Raw genomic sequence first — 16,707 nt, 5'->3', positions numbered from 1 at the left:
TCACGTCTCTCTTAACAAAATATGGCATTTTTATTCTGACACTCTTTCCCATTTGCAAGTCCTTCATGGAGAGAGCTCTTAACAAAAGAAAGTAATTTTTGCACTCCCATGCTAATGAAGGTGCAATATCAAGTTTCAGCTAGGGAGAACAGTCACCTCTCTGTGGACGAGTATCTGTAAATACAAGTGAGGGCATTTTACAAGCATGGTATGGTAGCAGAGTTCACGCTGTGACCTTCTTCATGAAGGTCAAGATCATTTGTGGAGATTTTGTGGAGCTCATGTGGATCACAGGAAAATTCCAGACCACCTGTAACAAATACAACAATCAAGAAAGAGCACGCCTTTTAATATCAGTTGTGAAGTGGTTTTAAGAGGCAGCTTCCAGAGATAGGACAGGAGTGAGAAATCTTGGGGGTGGTGCTCACCCCCTCTCCATCCTTGAGGATCTGGGATTCCAGGGCCTTCTGAGGAGGAGGAGGAGGAGGGGCGGGGGCAGGCATAGTGGTTAAGATGGTTTTGACTCAAACCAGCAAAAGTCATGGGGACCTTGGATGTCACATAACAGAGAGTCCCTAGCAAGGGGGCGCCCCAGGCAGCCGGGCGCCCCAGCTCTGCCTCTCTGCTGTGCGTCTTCCCTCAGCCCCAACCTGGTGACCCCTCAGGCTGTCAGCAGCTGGAGAGCAGCCTTCTAGCTGTCACCCGCTGACATAGCAGTATCCGGAGGAGGAAAAGAAACCTCCCTTCCTGCATCTCTTATTGACGGAATAGAGAGACCTTTCCCAAGATCCCCTAACAGCTCTTCCAAGGGGAAGAACTGGTCCACATGATGAGAACCACTGAGCTAGATAAAAACGTCTGAGGGAAAACAAAGTGCAATCTGCCCAGTAATAAGCATCTACAGCCATCTGATGGCTGGGGAGTTTGGGAGTCCACGGGACCCTAGAAGGCAGGGCTGAGCTCCAATTACAGGACGGCGGCTTTAGAATTCCCGTGCTCATGAGCCTGTTCTGGTGTGCTCAGGATTTGGGTTCACAAAGCCAGGTGCAGCAAGTGCCTTGGGGGCCCCACACTGCAGCCCCCACCCCATGATACCAGCCGTAGGCGTGGTGCAGGGAGCTGCGTGCCAGTCACGTCTCCCAGGCGCACAGGTCTCACTTTCTGTGACTCTCCCCTTAGGGTCTCCTCTGAGCCCCCCGGGGACTATGCAGCCAGGAGCATCCCTCAACGAAGTGGAGCCCATGAGGCCCGGCACTTATGACAGCCCATTCCACAGGCTTCTCAGCCATCCTGGAGGGTATCTGCCCTGCTGTTCACAGCAGTAGCCAGCTTTTTCTCCTTCCCTGCCTTGCTCTCCTCATCTGTCTCAGTTGCTGCCGTAGATTCAGCTCCAGGAAAGACTACGTGATCAAGCTCTATTTTAGATGGAGCTCATATTGTACCCAGGCTGTGCACTGTCCTTCTGTAGGGGTACTACTCACATTTAGATGATCTTCAACACCCCTCAGATTTATGCAGTACACAACCTGCACAACTGTATATAGAGGTTTTGGAGGACAGGTATTGGCGGGTGCCCCTCCCAGAAGCATCTGGATACCTAGGCTTCCCCCAAGAATCTTCTAGTCCCTCTGGCCCTTCAATTACATGCACTCTAAGAAGCCACTAAGGGTCATCTCTTGTTCTCAATAAGTGATAACTGATTGCCTCTTTTCAGCGTTTATCTTGAATGATTCACTTTATCAAATTGGTTGTGGATCATATTCAGTTGGGCAAAACAGATTTCCCTAAGCACATTTCCATAAGCACATGTGACATCAGGAAAACTGCAGCCTTTTAAACTTTACCCTTTGAAATTATTTTTCAAATATAGATAAGGCTACCAAATGTAGCTGGAAACACATAGGCCATCAGTACAAATGCCTGGCCTTGAGTTTGGCCGCCCCCTCGAATGAGCTGGGCCACCACATCTCTGTGTCATGTTTCCACGCCTATAAAATGGTTATTCTAATAATAATGCCACATCCTTGGTTCACTGGCAGGAATAAATAATAAAATCCCTAAGAAGTTTTCTAAACAATTCCTGGCCTGCATTAATTATAGTAGTGATGACAAAAAATACTATTTTTCTCTATAGAAGTTCTATATGCTTTCAATTGAGTTAGCATCAAGTATTTGATTCTACCTAATTTCATCTATTACATTTTATATAAGAAAATTAGGTTTTCTGGGACGCCTGGGTGGCCCAGTCAGTGAAGCGTCTGCCTTCGGCTCAGGTCATGATCCCAGGGTCCCAGGATGGAGCCCCGCAACGGGCTCCTTGCTCAGCGGGGAGCCTGCTTCTCCCTCTGCCTGCTGCTCCCCCTGCTTGTGCGTGCTCTCTCTGACAAATAAGTAAATAAAGTCTTTTAAAAAATTGGGTTTTTTAGAACTACGAATTGGTATTTTCATAAACAATGCACAAAACTAGTTGCATCTAAACTAGTTGTATCTAAACTAGTTATATCTTGTAGAAGGGACAACTGGCTCATTAAAGTAAGCTTCCAGACTTCTCGATAAGCAGCCCGTGCAGGGAACCCAGGCGAGAGGTCAGTGCCTGTGATGGGCACGGTCGGCATCAGCAAATAAACGTACGGAAATGGATCTCGGCCCAAAGTGAAGTAACGCTTTACCCGCAGCCTCACCTGTGCTGGGCATACACGGCACGCAAAGAACAGAGGAAACAAAAATAACAGAACAAAGGGAAAACCTCTGATGCCCTCCTCATAAACGTGTACCTGTCTTCCACGGCAGGACCATGGATCTCCGGATAACCACTGTTCAAACCACCTGTGAGCGCAAAGGAAATGAACAACCACAAACTAACAAGAAGAAGCTAAAAACAACTTGTGTATGCTCAAGCACTTTCGTCCCCCCGACTTCACGTTTCTTCTCTGTCGTAAGCAGAGGAGGGGCCAGCTGCCCAGCTGATTGGAAGCAGGTGCCATCGCAAGGAGGCGGAGGGTCTCTTGCAGATGGTTTAGCACTAAGAAATAAATGGGGTGGGCGCCTGGGTGGCTCAGATGGTTAAGCATCTGCCTTCGGCTCAGGTCATGATCCCAGCGTCCTGGAATCAAGTCCCGCATTGGGCTCCCTGCTCCTTGGGGAGCCTGCTTCTCCCTCTGCCTCTCTCTCTCTGTCTCTCATGAATAAATAAATAAAATCTTTAAAAGAAAAAAAAAAAAGAAAGAAATGGGGTGCCAGAGATCACTGTATTAATCCAGGAGAAAAGGAAACGAGTCATTCTGCTAAGTGTCTTTGAATCTATCCAGTTTTGGGGGGGCGGAGATTAACTTCTGTCGGTTAATCTCGCAGTTCTTGCCCCAGGATTTTCTGAGGAGGCCAGGCAGCATCCGGACCTTTCCAGCACCTCAGTGCTGAGCAGACCTGGAGCGGGGTCTTGCTCTGCCAGCAGCAGGGCTCCGGATGCCAAAATCGTCTTCTCGGGACCCTGGTTTTCCCATTTGGAAAATCAGGAATGTGTGAGATGGCGTTTCTCAAAATTTTGCAAACTCCAATGTGCTACACAAAACTGAGGTATTTTGTGACAGTGCTATTATTTTCATCTGTAACAACCTATTTACACTTCCTGGGCACCTGAGTGGCTCAGTTAGTGAAGCGTCTGCCTTCAGCTCAGGCCATGATCCCGGGGTCCTGGGATCGAGTCCCGCATCAGGCTCCCTGCTCCTCTGGGAGCCTGCTTCTCCCTCTACCCCTCCCCCCTGCTCATGATCTCTCACTCTCTCTCTCTCTCAAATAAATAAAAATCTTTTAAAAAAATAAACTTCCAATTGCCAGGTTTCGCTTGCTCCTGAATTTATCTATATTGCCTTTATTTGACCCAAACAATTTCCACTATATTCTGTCAACGCTGATTAACCTTCGCAGAATCCCTTTGACAGGGTGTATTGATCTTAATGTCTTTCTTCTTGACCTTTCAGGGTCTTCTGTAGGCTGCTTCTTTTGTTTCTAGGAAACAGATACTCTCCTATGCTTCCTGTTGAGAGCAGAAATCACAGCGTTGGGTCAACTGTTTTACACTTTGTGTGACATTTCAGTAATAAATACAGGGCTGGCAGCGCGATGTCTATTCCTGGCTTTGAATTATCCTTGTTGTATTCTGTTCTTTCACACGTCTGCTGAAACCTTTGAGGAAGTCTGAGTTACATTAATTTGGGGAGCATTTCCATTTACAGAACATAACATCATTCTGTCTTTCTTCCTTTCATGTGTTGTAATTTGCAGCCAAAACATAGAATTAAGACTTGTGTTCTGCATTTATCTTCAGTTAATGTCCATGGTCACGAGAATCTCCTCCTGGTGCGCTCATGGTTGGCTGAAAGAACATGATCACAGTCTTCTGAAAATCAAGGGTGCTAATGGACAGAGAAGTATACAGAAGGACAAAAGCTCCTCTTTCTTTTAAGATACACTTTGTACTCGGGCGCCTGGGTGGCTCAGTTGGTTAAGCGACTGCCTTCGGCTCAGGTCATGATCCTGGAGTCCCGGGATCGAGTCCCGCATCGGGCTCCCTGCTCAGCGAGGAGCCTGCTTCTCCCTCTAACCCTCCCCCCTCTCATGTACTCTCTCTCTCTCTCATTCTCACTCTCTCAAAATAAATAAATAAATCTTTAAAAAAAAATAAGATACACTTTGTACTCAATAAAAGGAAAGAAAAATAAAGTCCTGTCATTTATTATGGAACATCCAGCAAAGAAATGAGGCAAACGGAGTCATGTCATTTAGTTCAATGTGTGCTAGTGAGTTAGTTCTCAAGATGCTGGCCCAGTCACCCACCAGCCATTTGCTATTAGACAAGTTCATTAATCTTTCTCAAGTTGAGTTTTCCAAGTGAGGTACTAATGCAAACTGCCTAGCAGGAATACAGGGAGAATAAACATAACAGACTTTAATTGCTGAGTGTAGTTTACAGTATGCAGTAGATGCTCAATAAAAGTTCCTTATTTTATTACATAACACAGAATGCCAGCCTATCATAACCTGCCTAAGTAACAACCCCAGTGTGCTTTGTTATAATTTCATTTCAGTATTTCATCAGACATTACGCAGTCAGCTAGGATTTATAAGGACTTGATTTATCAATTATCACTATGGTTACTAGGTATTATCCAGTAAAGGTTAAAAACGAAACAAAAACAGGCCAAAGATCGTTAGCCCCCAAATGGCTATTCTAATGTGATCTGGCTATTTTAAATTAAATTATTATCACTTTGACTTGTCAGGGCACTGACCGGATGTAGGCTCAAAGCCTGGTAGCAAAAGGCCCACAGACACTGTCTCCCTCCGCTGATTTCTCACAGGGGGAAAGCGAAGGTGAAGGGACCGTAATGGTGACAACTTCTCCCAGGGGCCCTGCTCCTCTGCAGACAGACTTGGGACCCTCGGGCAGGCTACCTACCTGGGCTGTCTCACTTCCCACATCCATAAACGTTAGTAAAGTCACATTCCCAGCGTTGTTGTCACAGAACCAAAGACAAACAATGCACCCGGCTCTTGGCGGCTATGGATTCAATACCTTCATTTCTCCTGATTTCTCTCCTCCACCAGCCAGGGTTACTGCGCGCATTTTATTATGTAACACAAGATGTCAGTCTATCATAACATGACTAAACAGTAGCTCCGGTACGTTTAATTGTAATTTCACTTCAATAATTCATCTGACGTTACTCAGTAAGTTAAGATGTATAAGAACTGATATAATAATTATCACTATGGTTACTAGATAGTATCAAACAGGTTAGAAATGAAGGACAACCAGGGCACCTGGTGGCTCAGTCTGTTAAGCAGTGGACTCTTGATTTCCTCTCAGGTCGGGATCCCAGGGTCCTGGGATCGAGCCCCACATCGGGCTCCCTGTTCCGCGGGGAGCCTGCTTCTCCCTCTCCCTCTGCAGCTCCCCCTGCTTGTGCTCTCTCACTCGTGTGCTCTTTCTCTCAAATAAATAAACAAAATCTTAAAAAAATAATAGTAACATTATATTTAATGTAAAATAGCGATAACATCCATATATTAGTACCTAATATTGAGGTAATCTAAAATATAATAAAATATAAAATGGTAGTGTGTCTGCTGTTACATTATTCAAGAGCAGGACATTTTCCCCCAGAAGCTGTTCATGGATGCCAATAATGATGGTGATGATAATTTCTATTTTATGAATGCTTGTGTTAGTTTTGCCACTGGGCGAGACTACGCGTAATCACCACAGCCGCTGGGTGTTCATGCCTATTTCAGTCGGGGACATGGATGGAAAAGGTGGAAGAGCACCTGTGGTGTCCCAGTGACTCAGAGGCTCCAGCTCTCTCTACCCCTCCCCGCCCCCCGCGCCCCCTCACTGCTCAGTGAGATTGTGTGCGCGCGGGGATGTGCTGGAGGAGTGGTGAGGTCCAGAGAAGCCCAGCAGCCCTCTGGCTCTAGAGAAGCTTACTTGGAAGCAGAGAGGAAACATCTGTCCCTTAAGTGTCCTGACGTGTCATCAAGAGTCTCATTACAAACTTAGCCAAGGACTCAAGCCCCAGGGAGTGGCAGTTGCTGCAAGTGGTCACTTAGTCACCTGGATACCTGTGCCCCCAAGGTCCAGAGAAGAGACACCAGGATCAGAGGATCGGCAATGTCAGGGCCCTGGGCGCTTGGACACTAGCTGGCTCGGCCTCAAACCGCACCAAGGAAGACAGAGGTTCGGGACTGTGGTGGGCCCCAGGCTCACACAACTAATGGCTACACAAGATCCAGGTCTCCACTGTGTCAACCAGCTCCCCAAACAACCTAAGGCTCTGCAGCCACCAAGCCTTCAACGTTCGGAACTTTTCCCCCCGAACTTTATTATTTTATTCTATCTTACTTTGCTACAGTAAGAATATTTAACATGAAGTCTACCCCCCAGATTTTAAGTGTATGATACTGAAGGTACAATGTTGTACAAGCAGACCTCTAGAACTTGTTCATATCACTTTACCGGAACTTTGTGCTCCTTGATCAGGAACTCCCTGTTTCCCTCCCCCCCCAGCCCCTGGGGAGCTCCTTGATTACACCACCGTGCCCCTCTCTGAGTCTATGAATTTCATGATTTTAGATACCTCATGTACGTGTCATGTTTGTCTTTCTGTGTCTGCCCAAGTTCATGTAGCATGACGTCCTCAAGATTCGTCTGAGTTTTGCACACCGTGCAAACTCCTTGTAAATGCTGAATAGTATTCGATTGTCTGTACATACCACATTTTCTTTATCCACTCATCTGTTAATGGACATTTAGACTGTTACCACACCTGACTCCTGTGAATAGCGCAGCTGAACATGGGAGTACAGATATCTCTTCAAGATCCTGATTTCGGTTCTTTTGGATGTGGAGGGATTAGAGCCCTGGCATGTCATGGGTGGGATGCAAAATGGTGCAGCTGCTATGGAAAACAGTATCAAAGTTCCTCAAAAAGGTAAAAATGTAACTACCATATGATCCAGCAAGCCCATTTCTGCATGTTTATCCAATGGAACTGAAATCAAGATCTTGAAGAAATGTCAACATTTGGAATTTTAAGAGCAGGTTTTCAAGGAAAAAGATAATAGCTTTCAAAGAGAGCTCTTTACTTGTCTGAACTCAACTTCTTATTGAGATTTAAATAAAGGCTTAGAGATTTATTCGAAGACAAGACAAGAACATAAGAATTTCACAGGTGACACTTGGGAAATCTCTTTGTAGTATTTCAATTTCAACATGGTGGAGCGAGAAAAGATTCTCGTCTTTTATATCTTCTTCATACTTGAACTTGAAATCAACTCTTCTTCTATAAACTGCTATAGTCCTCAGGAAATTCAAGTTCTTATCATTTCCAAAAACATGTCTTTTGCTGTGTAAATAACATTTCAGTAGCATACGGCCATTTCCAGTAAGCTTGAACTTGGTGAAGCAGCTGGAGTCCAGGAGTAACAAACAGGAACACGGGTGAGAAGGAAAGCACAGAACCCCACAGACATCACCACCTTTGATACTCACAGTTGCCCTGTGGGGGGAAGGGACTGTTGTCCCCTTCTTGGGGGAGAAGACTGATTCGGAAATGCCACCTGACTCGTCATCCATATAGATATTGGCAAGTGGATAATCAACTTCATGACTTCCAAATAAAATGTTACCTATGCTTAACAGCTATTAACTTATAGAAGACCTCCATAAAAAATAAACCGACTTTGTGCCTCAAGATTTATAAACTGTAGCGAGAATCTGATAATCAGCATGTTCCTTTAAGTAGCTATCATTTTAAAATAAACTTAGGGATTTAACTGATGGGATACATTTTCTCAGTAATCCAACAAAGCCAAGCCCGTCCTTCATCCTGTTTCTGTTGCTCAGTTGGCACCAGTGCCTTCAAAGAGACAGGAACTGCAGTAAGAGGGAAAAGCCATAGGAGAAAAAAAATAAATGTTGTGTTTCTATCATAAAAGAGCAGACTGCTTGAGCACCTGAGTGGCTCAGTTGGTTAAGTGTCTATCTTTGGCTCGGGTCATGATCTCAGGGTCTTGGGATGGAGCCCCGCATTGGGCTCTCTGCTCAGCAGGGAATCTGCTTCTCTTCCTTTTTTTTTTCTCTTTAAATTTTTTTATTGGTATGTTGATCACCATACATTACATATTAGTTTTTGATGGAGTGTTCCATGGTTCATTGTTTGTGCATAACACCCAGTGCTCCATGCAGAACGTGCCCTCTTTAATACCCATCACCAGGCTAACCCATTCCCCCAGCCCCTCCCCTCTAGAACCCTCAGTTTGTTTTTCAGAGTCCATCGTCTCTCATGGTTCGTCTCCCCCTCCGATTTACTCCCCTTCATTCTTCCCCTCCTGCTATCTTCTTCTTTTTTCTTAACATATGTTGCATTATTTGTTTCAGAAGTACAGGTCTGTGATTCAACAGTCTTGCACAATTCACAGCGCTCACCATAGCACATACCCTCCCCAATGTCTATCACCCAGCCACCCCCTCCCTCCCACCCCCCACCACTCCAGCAACCCTCAGTTTGTTTCCTGAGATTAAGAATTCCTCATATCAGTGAGGTCATATGATGCATGTCTTTCTCTGATTGACTTATTTCACTCAGCGTAACACCCTCCAGTTCCATCCACGTCGTTGCAAATGGCAAGATCTCATTCCTTTTGATGGCTGCATAATATTCCATTGTGTATATATACCACCTCTTCTTTAGCCATTCATCTGTCGATGGACATCTTGGCTCTTTCCACAGTTTGGCTATTGTGGACATTGCTGCTATAAACATTGGGGTGCAAGTACCCCTTCGGATCCCTACATTGGTATCTTTGGGGTAAATACCCAGTAGTGCAATTGCTGGACCGTATGATTGCTCTATTTTCAACTTTTTGAGGAACCTCCATACTGTTCCCAGAGTGGTTGCACCAGCTTGCATTCCCATCAACCGTGTAGGAGGGTTCCCCTTTCTCCGCATTCCTGCCAAAATGTGTCGTTTCCTGACTTGTTAATTTTAGCCATTCTGACTGGTGTGAGGTGGTATCTCATGGAGGTTTTGATTTGGATTTCCCTGATGCCGAGCAATGTGGAGCACTTTTTCATGTGTCTGTTGGCCATTTGGATGTCTTCTTTGGAAAAATGTCTGTTCATGTCGTCTGCCCATTTCTTGATTGGATTATTTGTTCTTTGGGTGTTGAGTTTGGTAAGTTCTTTATAGATTTTGGATACTAGCCCTTTATCTGAGATGTCATTTGCAAATATTTTCTCCCATTCCGTCGGTTGTCTTTTGGTTTTGTGGACTGTTTCTTTTGCTGTGCAAAAGCTTTTTATTTTGATGAAATCCCAAGAGTTCATTTTTGCCCTTGCTTCCCTTGCCTTTGGCGATGTTTCTAGGAAGAAGTTGCTGCGGCTGAGGTCGAAGAGGTTGCTGCCTGTGTTCTCCTTTAGGATTTGGATGGACTCCTGTCTCACATTTAGGTCTTTCAACCATTTGGAGTCTATTTTTGTGTGTGGTGTAAGGAAATGGTCCAGTTTCATTCTTCTGCATGCGGCTGTCCAATTTTCCCAACACCATTTGTTGAAGAGACGGTCTTTTTTCCATTGGACATTCTTTCCTGCTTTGTCGAAGATTAGTTGACCATAGAGTTGAGGGTCCATTTCCGGGCTCTCTATTCTGTTCCATTGATCGATGTGTCTGTTTTTGTGCCAGTACCATACTGTCTTGATGATGACAGCTTTGTAATAGAGCTGGAAGTCCGGAATTGTGATGCCGCCAGCTTTGCTTTTCTTTTTTCAACATTCCTCTGGCTATTCGGGGTCTCTTCTGGTTCCATCTGCTTCGCCTTCTTACTCTCCCTCTCTGTTCTCTCTCTCTCTCTCAAATAAATAAATAAAATCTTAAAAAAAAACAAACGGACTGCTCCATTATACCACAGTGATACCTTCTTGGAAGTACATGGTCAAGAAGAAAAAACAAACAACCCCAAGAAAACCTAAAATACCTAAGAACTGACATTAGGCTCATTGGAGAAATGCACGACATTTTTCTGCATTTGAAAACTGATGTTATATTTGTTTCATAAAACACAGTTCTGTAAATTTGGACACAAAGCAATAACACATTAATACTTTGGGAAGACATTCAATTTTTACGTTTATAACCCGATGTATCTCACACACACACACACACACACATACACACATTCCAGTGACTACATAGGAGATCTGCTATACTTTGCCTCACACAACTCGTTCTTTCATTAAACTGTTTATAAATATAATTATTGAAGTCAATTTGTAATAACAAAATGAATTACCTGAAATGTTTTCTGAGTTCTTTGTACTGAAAAGTTTTAGAAACTAAAGCGCAAGATCCACTCACGTCATCCATCCCTGCGGATTCCCAGCTGATGAGACAAAGCCTGATACGTGAGTGGGGAGCCCCGTCTCTGACGCTGAGCCACCAGAAGCAGGAAATGATGTATTTCAGCAAAGAATAAAGCTACCCCCTTTGAACTGTTTTCCTAGAGCAACTGAGTGTTCACGGATTTACCCTGCACATTTTAATCAGTTTCAGCCTCTGAAATATCAATATATACATCATTCTAAACTGGCACTAAGATTCTTCATGGCCAAAATTTAGTTCACGCCAACCTGGAAAGAAGTGCTCCTAGAACCAATAAGAGCTTCTATTAAAGCTACAGCAATATTTGCCAGTGCGAAGGGGAAGGAATCTAATTGCAAATCCCAGTAACAGAAATCTCCTTGGGTTGGGCGTATCTGACAAAAATGCCCACACCTTCTTCCTCTCTCTGAATTTTCCATGGCTATCTGGAGTGTGTGGTTGTGCATGTCGCAAAACCAAGCTTTACTACAGCATAAAAACATCGCTCAGCCTCATGGGCCAAGGTTATGAAAATGATATAAGGAATGACTGGAAAGGTGAGGGAGAAAGGATGCCAAGCCAGACCTTCCCATGCAGAACGTCTCCCCCAGCACACGCCCACCCACCGCGTGCACTCCGCAGCGCCAGCCGGGGAAGCTGAACCAGGTGAAAGCCCAGCACCCTTCGGCACTCAGTCATTCTCACAGGTGGCGCAGGAAGAGCAACAGTGGGCCTTTGGAAAGGTGCTTGCACAAGTGGAATTTTATTTGAGGATTTAGAATGTCAAAAGAAATATGACCTGCTAAGGCAGAAGAAAAACAAAACTATACGTTGTCTTTGATTCTCTCTGAATTGGCCCCAGTGTGCTCTGACTACAGCTCCATAACGTTTCTCAATCCTCAGCGTGTTTCAGGTTCGTTCCGCATTCTGTACCTTAGCGTGGTTCAGTGTGGAGACCTTATATACCATTTTCCCAAATCAAATACAGTGATCAGAGGCAAGCAGATTGAAGCTTTTGTCGTAGCTCACAAATCAGAACTGAAAAACTCCAGGGGCAATTTATCCCAGAAGTGAATATTTAATTCAAGAAGCCTCCAAGCTACTATGAACTTCCAGTGTTTCCTCCAAATATTCTCATTAACTAGAGAAACTTACATGATTTACAGCACATACTGCATGCAGAGTATCTTGTGCCTAGGGATGTCATGTTTACAGAGCATTTTGCGTTTGTAGAGCATCTAGTGCCTGTTGAAAATCTAATGTTTGCAGAATATCTGGTGTGTGAGAGCATGTCGTATCTGTAGAGCATCTACTGTGTACAGAGCATCCAGTGTCTAGACATGTCATGTTTACAGAGCGTGCAGTGTTTGCAGAACACCTAGTGGTGTTTGCAGAACACCTAATGTTTGTGGTGTATCAAGCATGTGCAGAGCACCCAGTGTCTAGACGTGTCACAGTTACAGAGCATGTGGTGTTTGCAGAATACCTAATGCTTGCAGTGTGTCAAGTGTGTGCAGAACACCCAGTGTGTGCCGGCTCGGGACACCCAGCTCTAGGTCATGGGCTGGGAACAACAAACTTCATACTCACCACATTACAGCCCACGCAGTCAGGTCCATTCTCGCAGGTCCTGCGGCGAGCTTGAATACCACCCCCACACTGGGCTGTGCACCGTTCCCAAGGACCCCAGCCTGTCCAGAACATGTGCGGGGGACACAGCAAATGCTCGTTGCAGTATCTGTGATGGGGAAACCAAGAGGAAAAGGAAACTGTTCAGGGCAACATGAAGCCACAGACCTTTCCACGGTCCGTCCCTGCACCGATGTTGAACACATGGGCATGCTCCACGTGGAGGGGCTCTGTGAGTGCGGAGTGGTGGCATGGTAACGGGGGCAGATGTGGTGCTGGCCATGCTGTGAGGGCACAGACAATGGGATGCGTGGGACACAACGAAGGAAACGCTAAACTCACAATGCAGGATGGAGTTTCCTGTGCAGCCAATCAGAGGAGAAACAAACAAAACAAAACCCTTCAAACAGACACCCAAAAATGAGAACACAGAGAGAGTATCTAGGTAGGGCATTTATCTTCTAAACACAAACACTGAAAGATAAAGTAGGTTGTGAACACAAAATCAGCAAAAGTGTATTTGGAATTCATTTCTCATTCTTGAATCAAATAAGGCTCATAATCCTATTAATATAAACTAAAGAAAAGTTAAAGCCTGATTTTAGCAGGAAGACTCATGCCATACACTCCTTAGGTTACTGTATTTTTAAATTTATTTGTAGACTCTCAAAATGATGTCAAAGAACCTTAACTTAAAAGACCACCAGTTATTCCAGGAAAGTTGAATAACTATTTACAAACACTGGTCCTATTTATATATGCTGTACTTCTAAATATACATTCATATTGTCAATTACTAGCCAACTTTACAAGGCTTTCTTTAGCCTTAGATGAGTCAAATTTCTCCTCAGCCTTTAATACTACAAGTGAAATGAAGCCAAATGAGAGAAACAAAGGAACAAACAAACAAAAAAACAAGAAGGAAACAGCCTGGCATTCTATAGGTTACAGCCTCTAGAGAGGAAGACATTGCTCTACCCATAAGCAAACATAGTGAGACATATCTGGCAATTTAAAGGACTATTTAAATTCAGTTCTCCATCTTCTAAACAGAAATTTAGCTGCTAGAGGAGAGTAGCATGCAAGACTTTTTCTGACATCTCTCTACCCACCCCATCTGGATTCAGACACGAGGCAGACTCTTTTTTTTTTTCCCTTCAAATTTTTTTTATTGTTATGTTAATCACCATACATTACATCATTAGTTTGTGATGTAGTGTCCCATGATTCATTGTTTATGCATAACACCCAGTGCTCCACGCAGACCGTGCCCTCTTTAATACCCATCACCAGGCTAACCCATCCCCCCACCCCCCTCCCCTCCAGAACCATGAGAGATGATGGACTCTGAAAAACAAACTGAGGGTTCTAGAGGCAGAGACTCTTATCTGCGAGGTTAAGTCAGTCACCTGTAATGTCATGGTTATCAATAAACGCTAAATCCTGCAGGGCATTACATAAAGGACATTACAAAGCGCATTTCCATACGACAGGTATTTACAAACTGAGATGAATACAGGGAAATGGACACAAGCCCAGAACAGAAAATACTATCTTAATGAGGAGAAAGTAAGGATGAATGGTAGCTGGTTTCCAGAAACCAGGACAAGTCATTTGGAGAGTGCAGTTTCCAGATGGCAAATGCTGATAAGATTCAAGTGTTTTTCCACCAAACCAGGAAAACTCTGTGGAGAATGTGAAGGCTTCAGAGGCAGGTACAGACGAAAGGTCAGAGCCAGGCCAAGCCAAGGGGAGTCCATAGGATGAGGCAAAGCGAGCAATGGCCACCACCGTGGAAAAGAACAGAATATAGAAATGGGAAGAGTGAAGTTAGAAAGGTGACCTGGGAGAAGAGAACAGAAGAAGGTGATGGGAAGTAGCATCACCTACTTTTATGAGGAGGAAGAATGTGAAACTTACTTACAAGGAATCAAGAAAGTCCCACAGAGGTCGAGAGACAAAATAGCACTGTCCGAGTTCCAGAGGGAAGACTGGTCTCCAGGGATTTCTGCCTCATCCCACTGGTCGCCTGGAGCTCCCTGGGATTTCAGGAGCTCTCCATGCGTAAGTGTGGGGTCCAGTCTCCAAAGGCCCCACCAGCAGGAAAAGCAGGGGGCAAATGCCAACCAGGAGAGAATGGATTGCAACAAAGCAAGGGAGAGGTGTTCCAAGCTAGACAAACATGATGGTGGTGGAAAGAGGAAAAGGGACACACTTGGACTTGGTAGAGTGGGGCGAAGGTGCGGCAACTGTGTGAGTGCACAGGAAAACAAAGAGACGAACAGAGGAGTCACATGTCAGCCTCCCATTTGTGGGAACGTGGGAGACACTCATCCTTCTGGGTAGAGAGAGCTGATATGTCATGGCAGAGAAGCTGCCAAAGGCAAGAACCACTAAGGCACATGGCTGAGTTTCTCTAAACGGGTCACACAGAAGACTAGTCGATGGAACCGAAAAATCCTCTCTCTTGTATCTTCTCAATTTTTAAGAAAGAGAAGCATTAGGTTTCCTTCTTCCAGAGTCATACCCAGCCTCCCAGGGCTCTGACTCTCAGAGTTCAGGGCCATGGACACACTTACGTGTAGGGGAGAAAGGGAAGGAATTTTCTAATTAAGAGAGTGGGACTTCTACATAGGAGAGCCAAAACAAAATTGAGGAGACAACAGATGAAAAGAATTTGGCCTCAGGAAGCATGTGCAAACGTGCAGAATTGCAAGAAGGAAAACATCCTTGACTACCCAGGATTATTAACATATGTGTCGGTGCACAGACTGTCCCAAGAGGAAGGTGCCATTCAACAACACGTTTGAGAGAAAAGAAAACTCAGAACATCAGATCTGGCAGCATTTGATTCAAAATATCCATGGGTACCTTCTCTCGCTGTGGATAAATTGAGAAGTAGAAGGCCACCTCCCGTTTCCAGGCCAATTCACCGACATTTAAAAGGTATAGACTACTGGGACTCCTTACCCTCACTTTAGCTTTCAGAAACAAAAACAAGCAATAGAAGAATAGAGAGGGCAAAGGAAAATCTTGCTAAATATGCTTATAAAACACTTGGCTTTTAATAAAAAGCACAGCAAGGGAGTTACCATTTTCCCATAGCAAAACACATCGCAGCGCACAAATACTTTCTCATATTTGCCTATGCCAGGCCACCTCTGAAAAGACTCAGCATGTTAGTATAGCTGAATCCACTGCAGTCGAGCCTGAAAACTGCGTGGAGCATAGCACTTGCGACCAGTGTCAATAAATGATATATTTGGCTGCATTTTAAAGTTGTCCACCAGTTGCCTTCCATTTTTCTCTTTCTCTTATTACAGCAGTCCTGGGAAAACAGCTACACCAGATATGTGACTATGTCACCCTCTGCAAGGCAGGTCAGGAGGGAAGTAGAAATTGCTAGGCTAGCCAGCTCTGCCCCTTCATGTCTGGGTTTTCACTCACAAATCCACCCAGGAGAGTCTGGTTAGAGGCAAAGCCCTTACAAGGCTCAAACACTGAATTCCCTGCAGTTTCCTGGAAGCAGGGTCCCTCCGACCCCCTTGCGCCACCACCCCAACCAACACATGCTCCTGACAGATGTGCCTCTTGTTAAACTACCCAACTGAGTTTCCAGCATCCTTCCCGGTCACAGACAACAACAGGGATCAGAAGTAGGTTACCTTGGCAACTCTGCTTGTTCAAGGATTTTTATTAATTTATGAATAAAATTATCTACACAATGGACCAGCCAGTGGTTCTTCATTTCTCTAGTCCTCTACACACAGCTAACTTTGGCCACATAACAGCTGAACATTGGTGATGCTTTAGTGGCTCTCCTGGATCTCTAGTATCTTAAAGCACTGAAAGTCACAGATGTATTTTGTGATGCATTAAAAATTAAGGTTTTAATTTTGCCCATGACTGCTCATTCTCATTTTGCATTTAAAAGTGAATTAATAAACCAGCAATATTTCTCCATAAATTATCAATTTTTCCACAAGCCTCGTCTCTGTGAAAAGAACTACCTTTCATAACCCCATGTGGACTAGATTCTCGACACTGTATCACTTCTGGTCATTTCTCTTCATGCTATGAGCTGCGCTCTGCTCTGGTTTGGTCCGTGCTAGTTTCTCACTGCAGCCCCTGCCCACCTGAACCAGCCAGGACCCTGTCAGAGCCA

General features: G+C 44.7%; 1 protein-coding gene across 22 annotated transcripts in view; it reads right to left on the bottom strand.

Annotated features, from left to right (window-relative positions):
• The window catches only part of SEMA5A (semaphorin 5A), a 476,158-nt gene that overhangs the window by 56,118 nt on the left and 403,333 nt on the right, over positions 1 to 16,707 (bottom strand). For all 22 annotated transcript variants that reach the window (XR_003522009.2, XR_003522010.2, XR_003522006.2 and 19 more), the window contains one exon: positions 12,504 to 12,651. Coding sequence is in view for 11 of the 22 variants with exons in the window: in XM_027605227.2 (XP_027461028.1) it covers positions 12,504 to 12,651 (148 nt within the window). In the remaining 11 variants the exon portion in view is untranslated. The remainder of the gene's footprint in view (positions 1 to 12,503; positions 12,652 to 16,707) is intronic.

The sequence above is a fragment of the Zalophus californianus genome, chromosome 5 (assembly GCF_009762305.2).
Source record: "Zalophus californianus isolate mZalCal1 chromosome 5, mZalCal1.pri.v2, whole genome shotgun sequence".
NCBI classification, from domain to species: domain Eukaryota; kingdom Metazoa; phylum Chordata; class Mammalia; order Carnivora; family Otariidae; genus Zalophus; species Zalophus californianus.
This window is presented reverse-complemented; position numbering and strand designations above follow the sequence as displayed.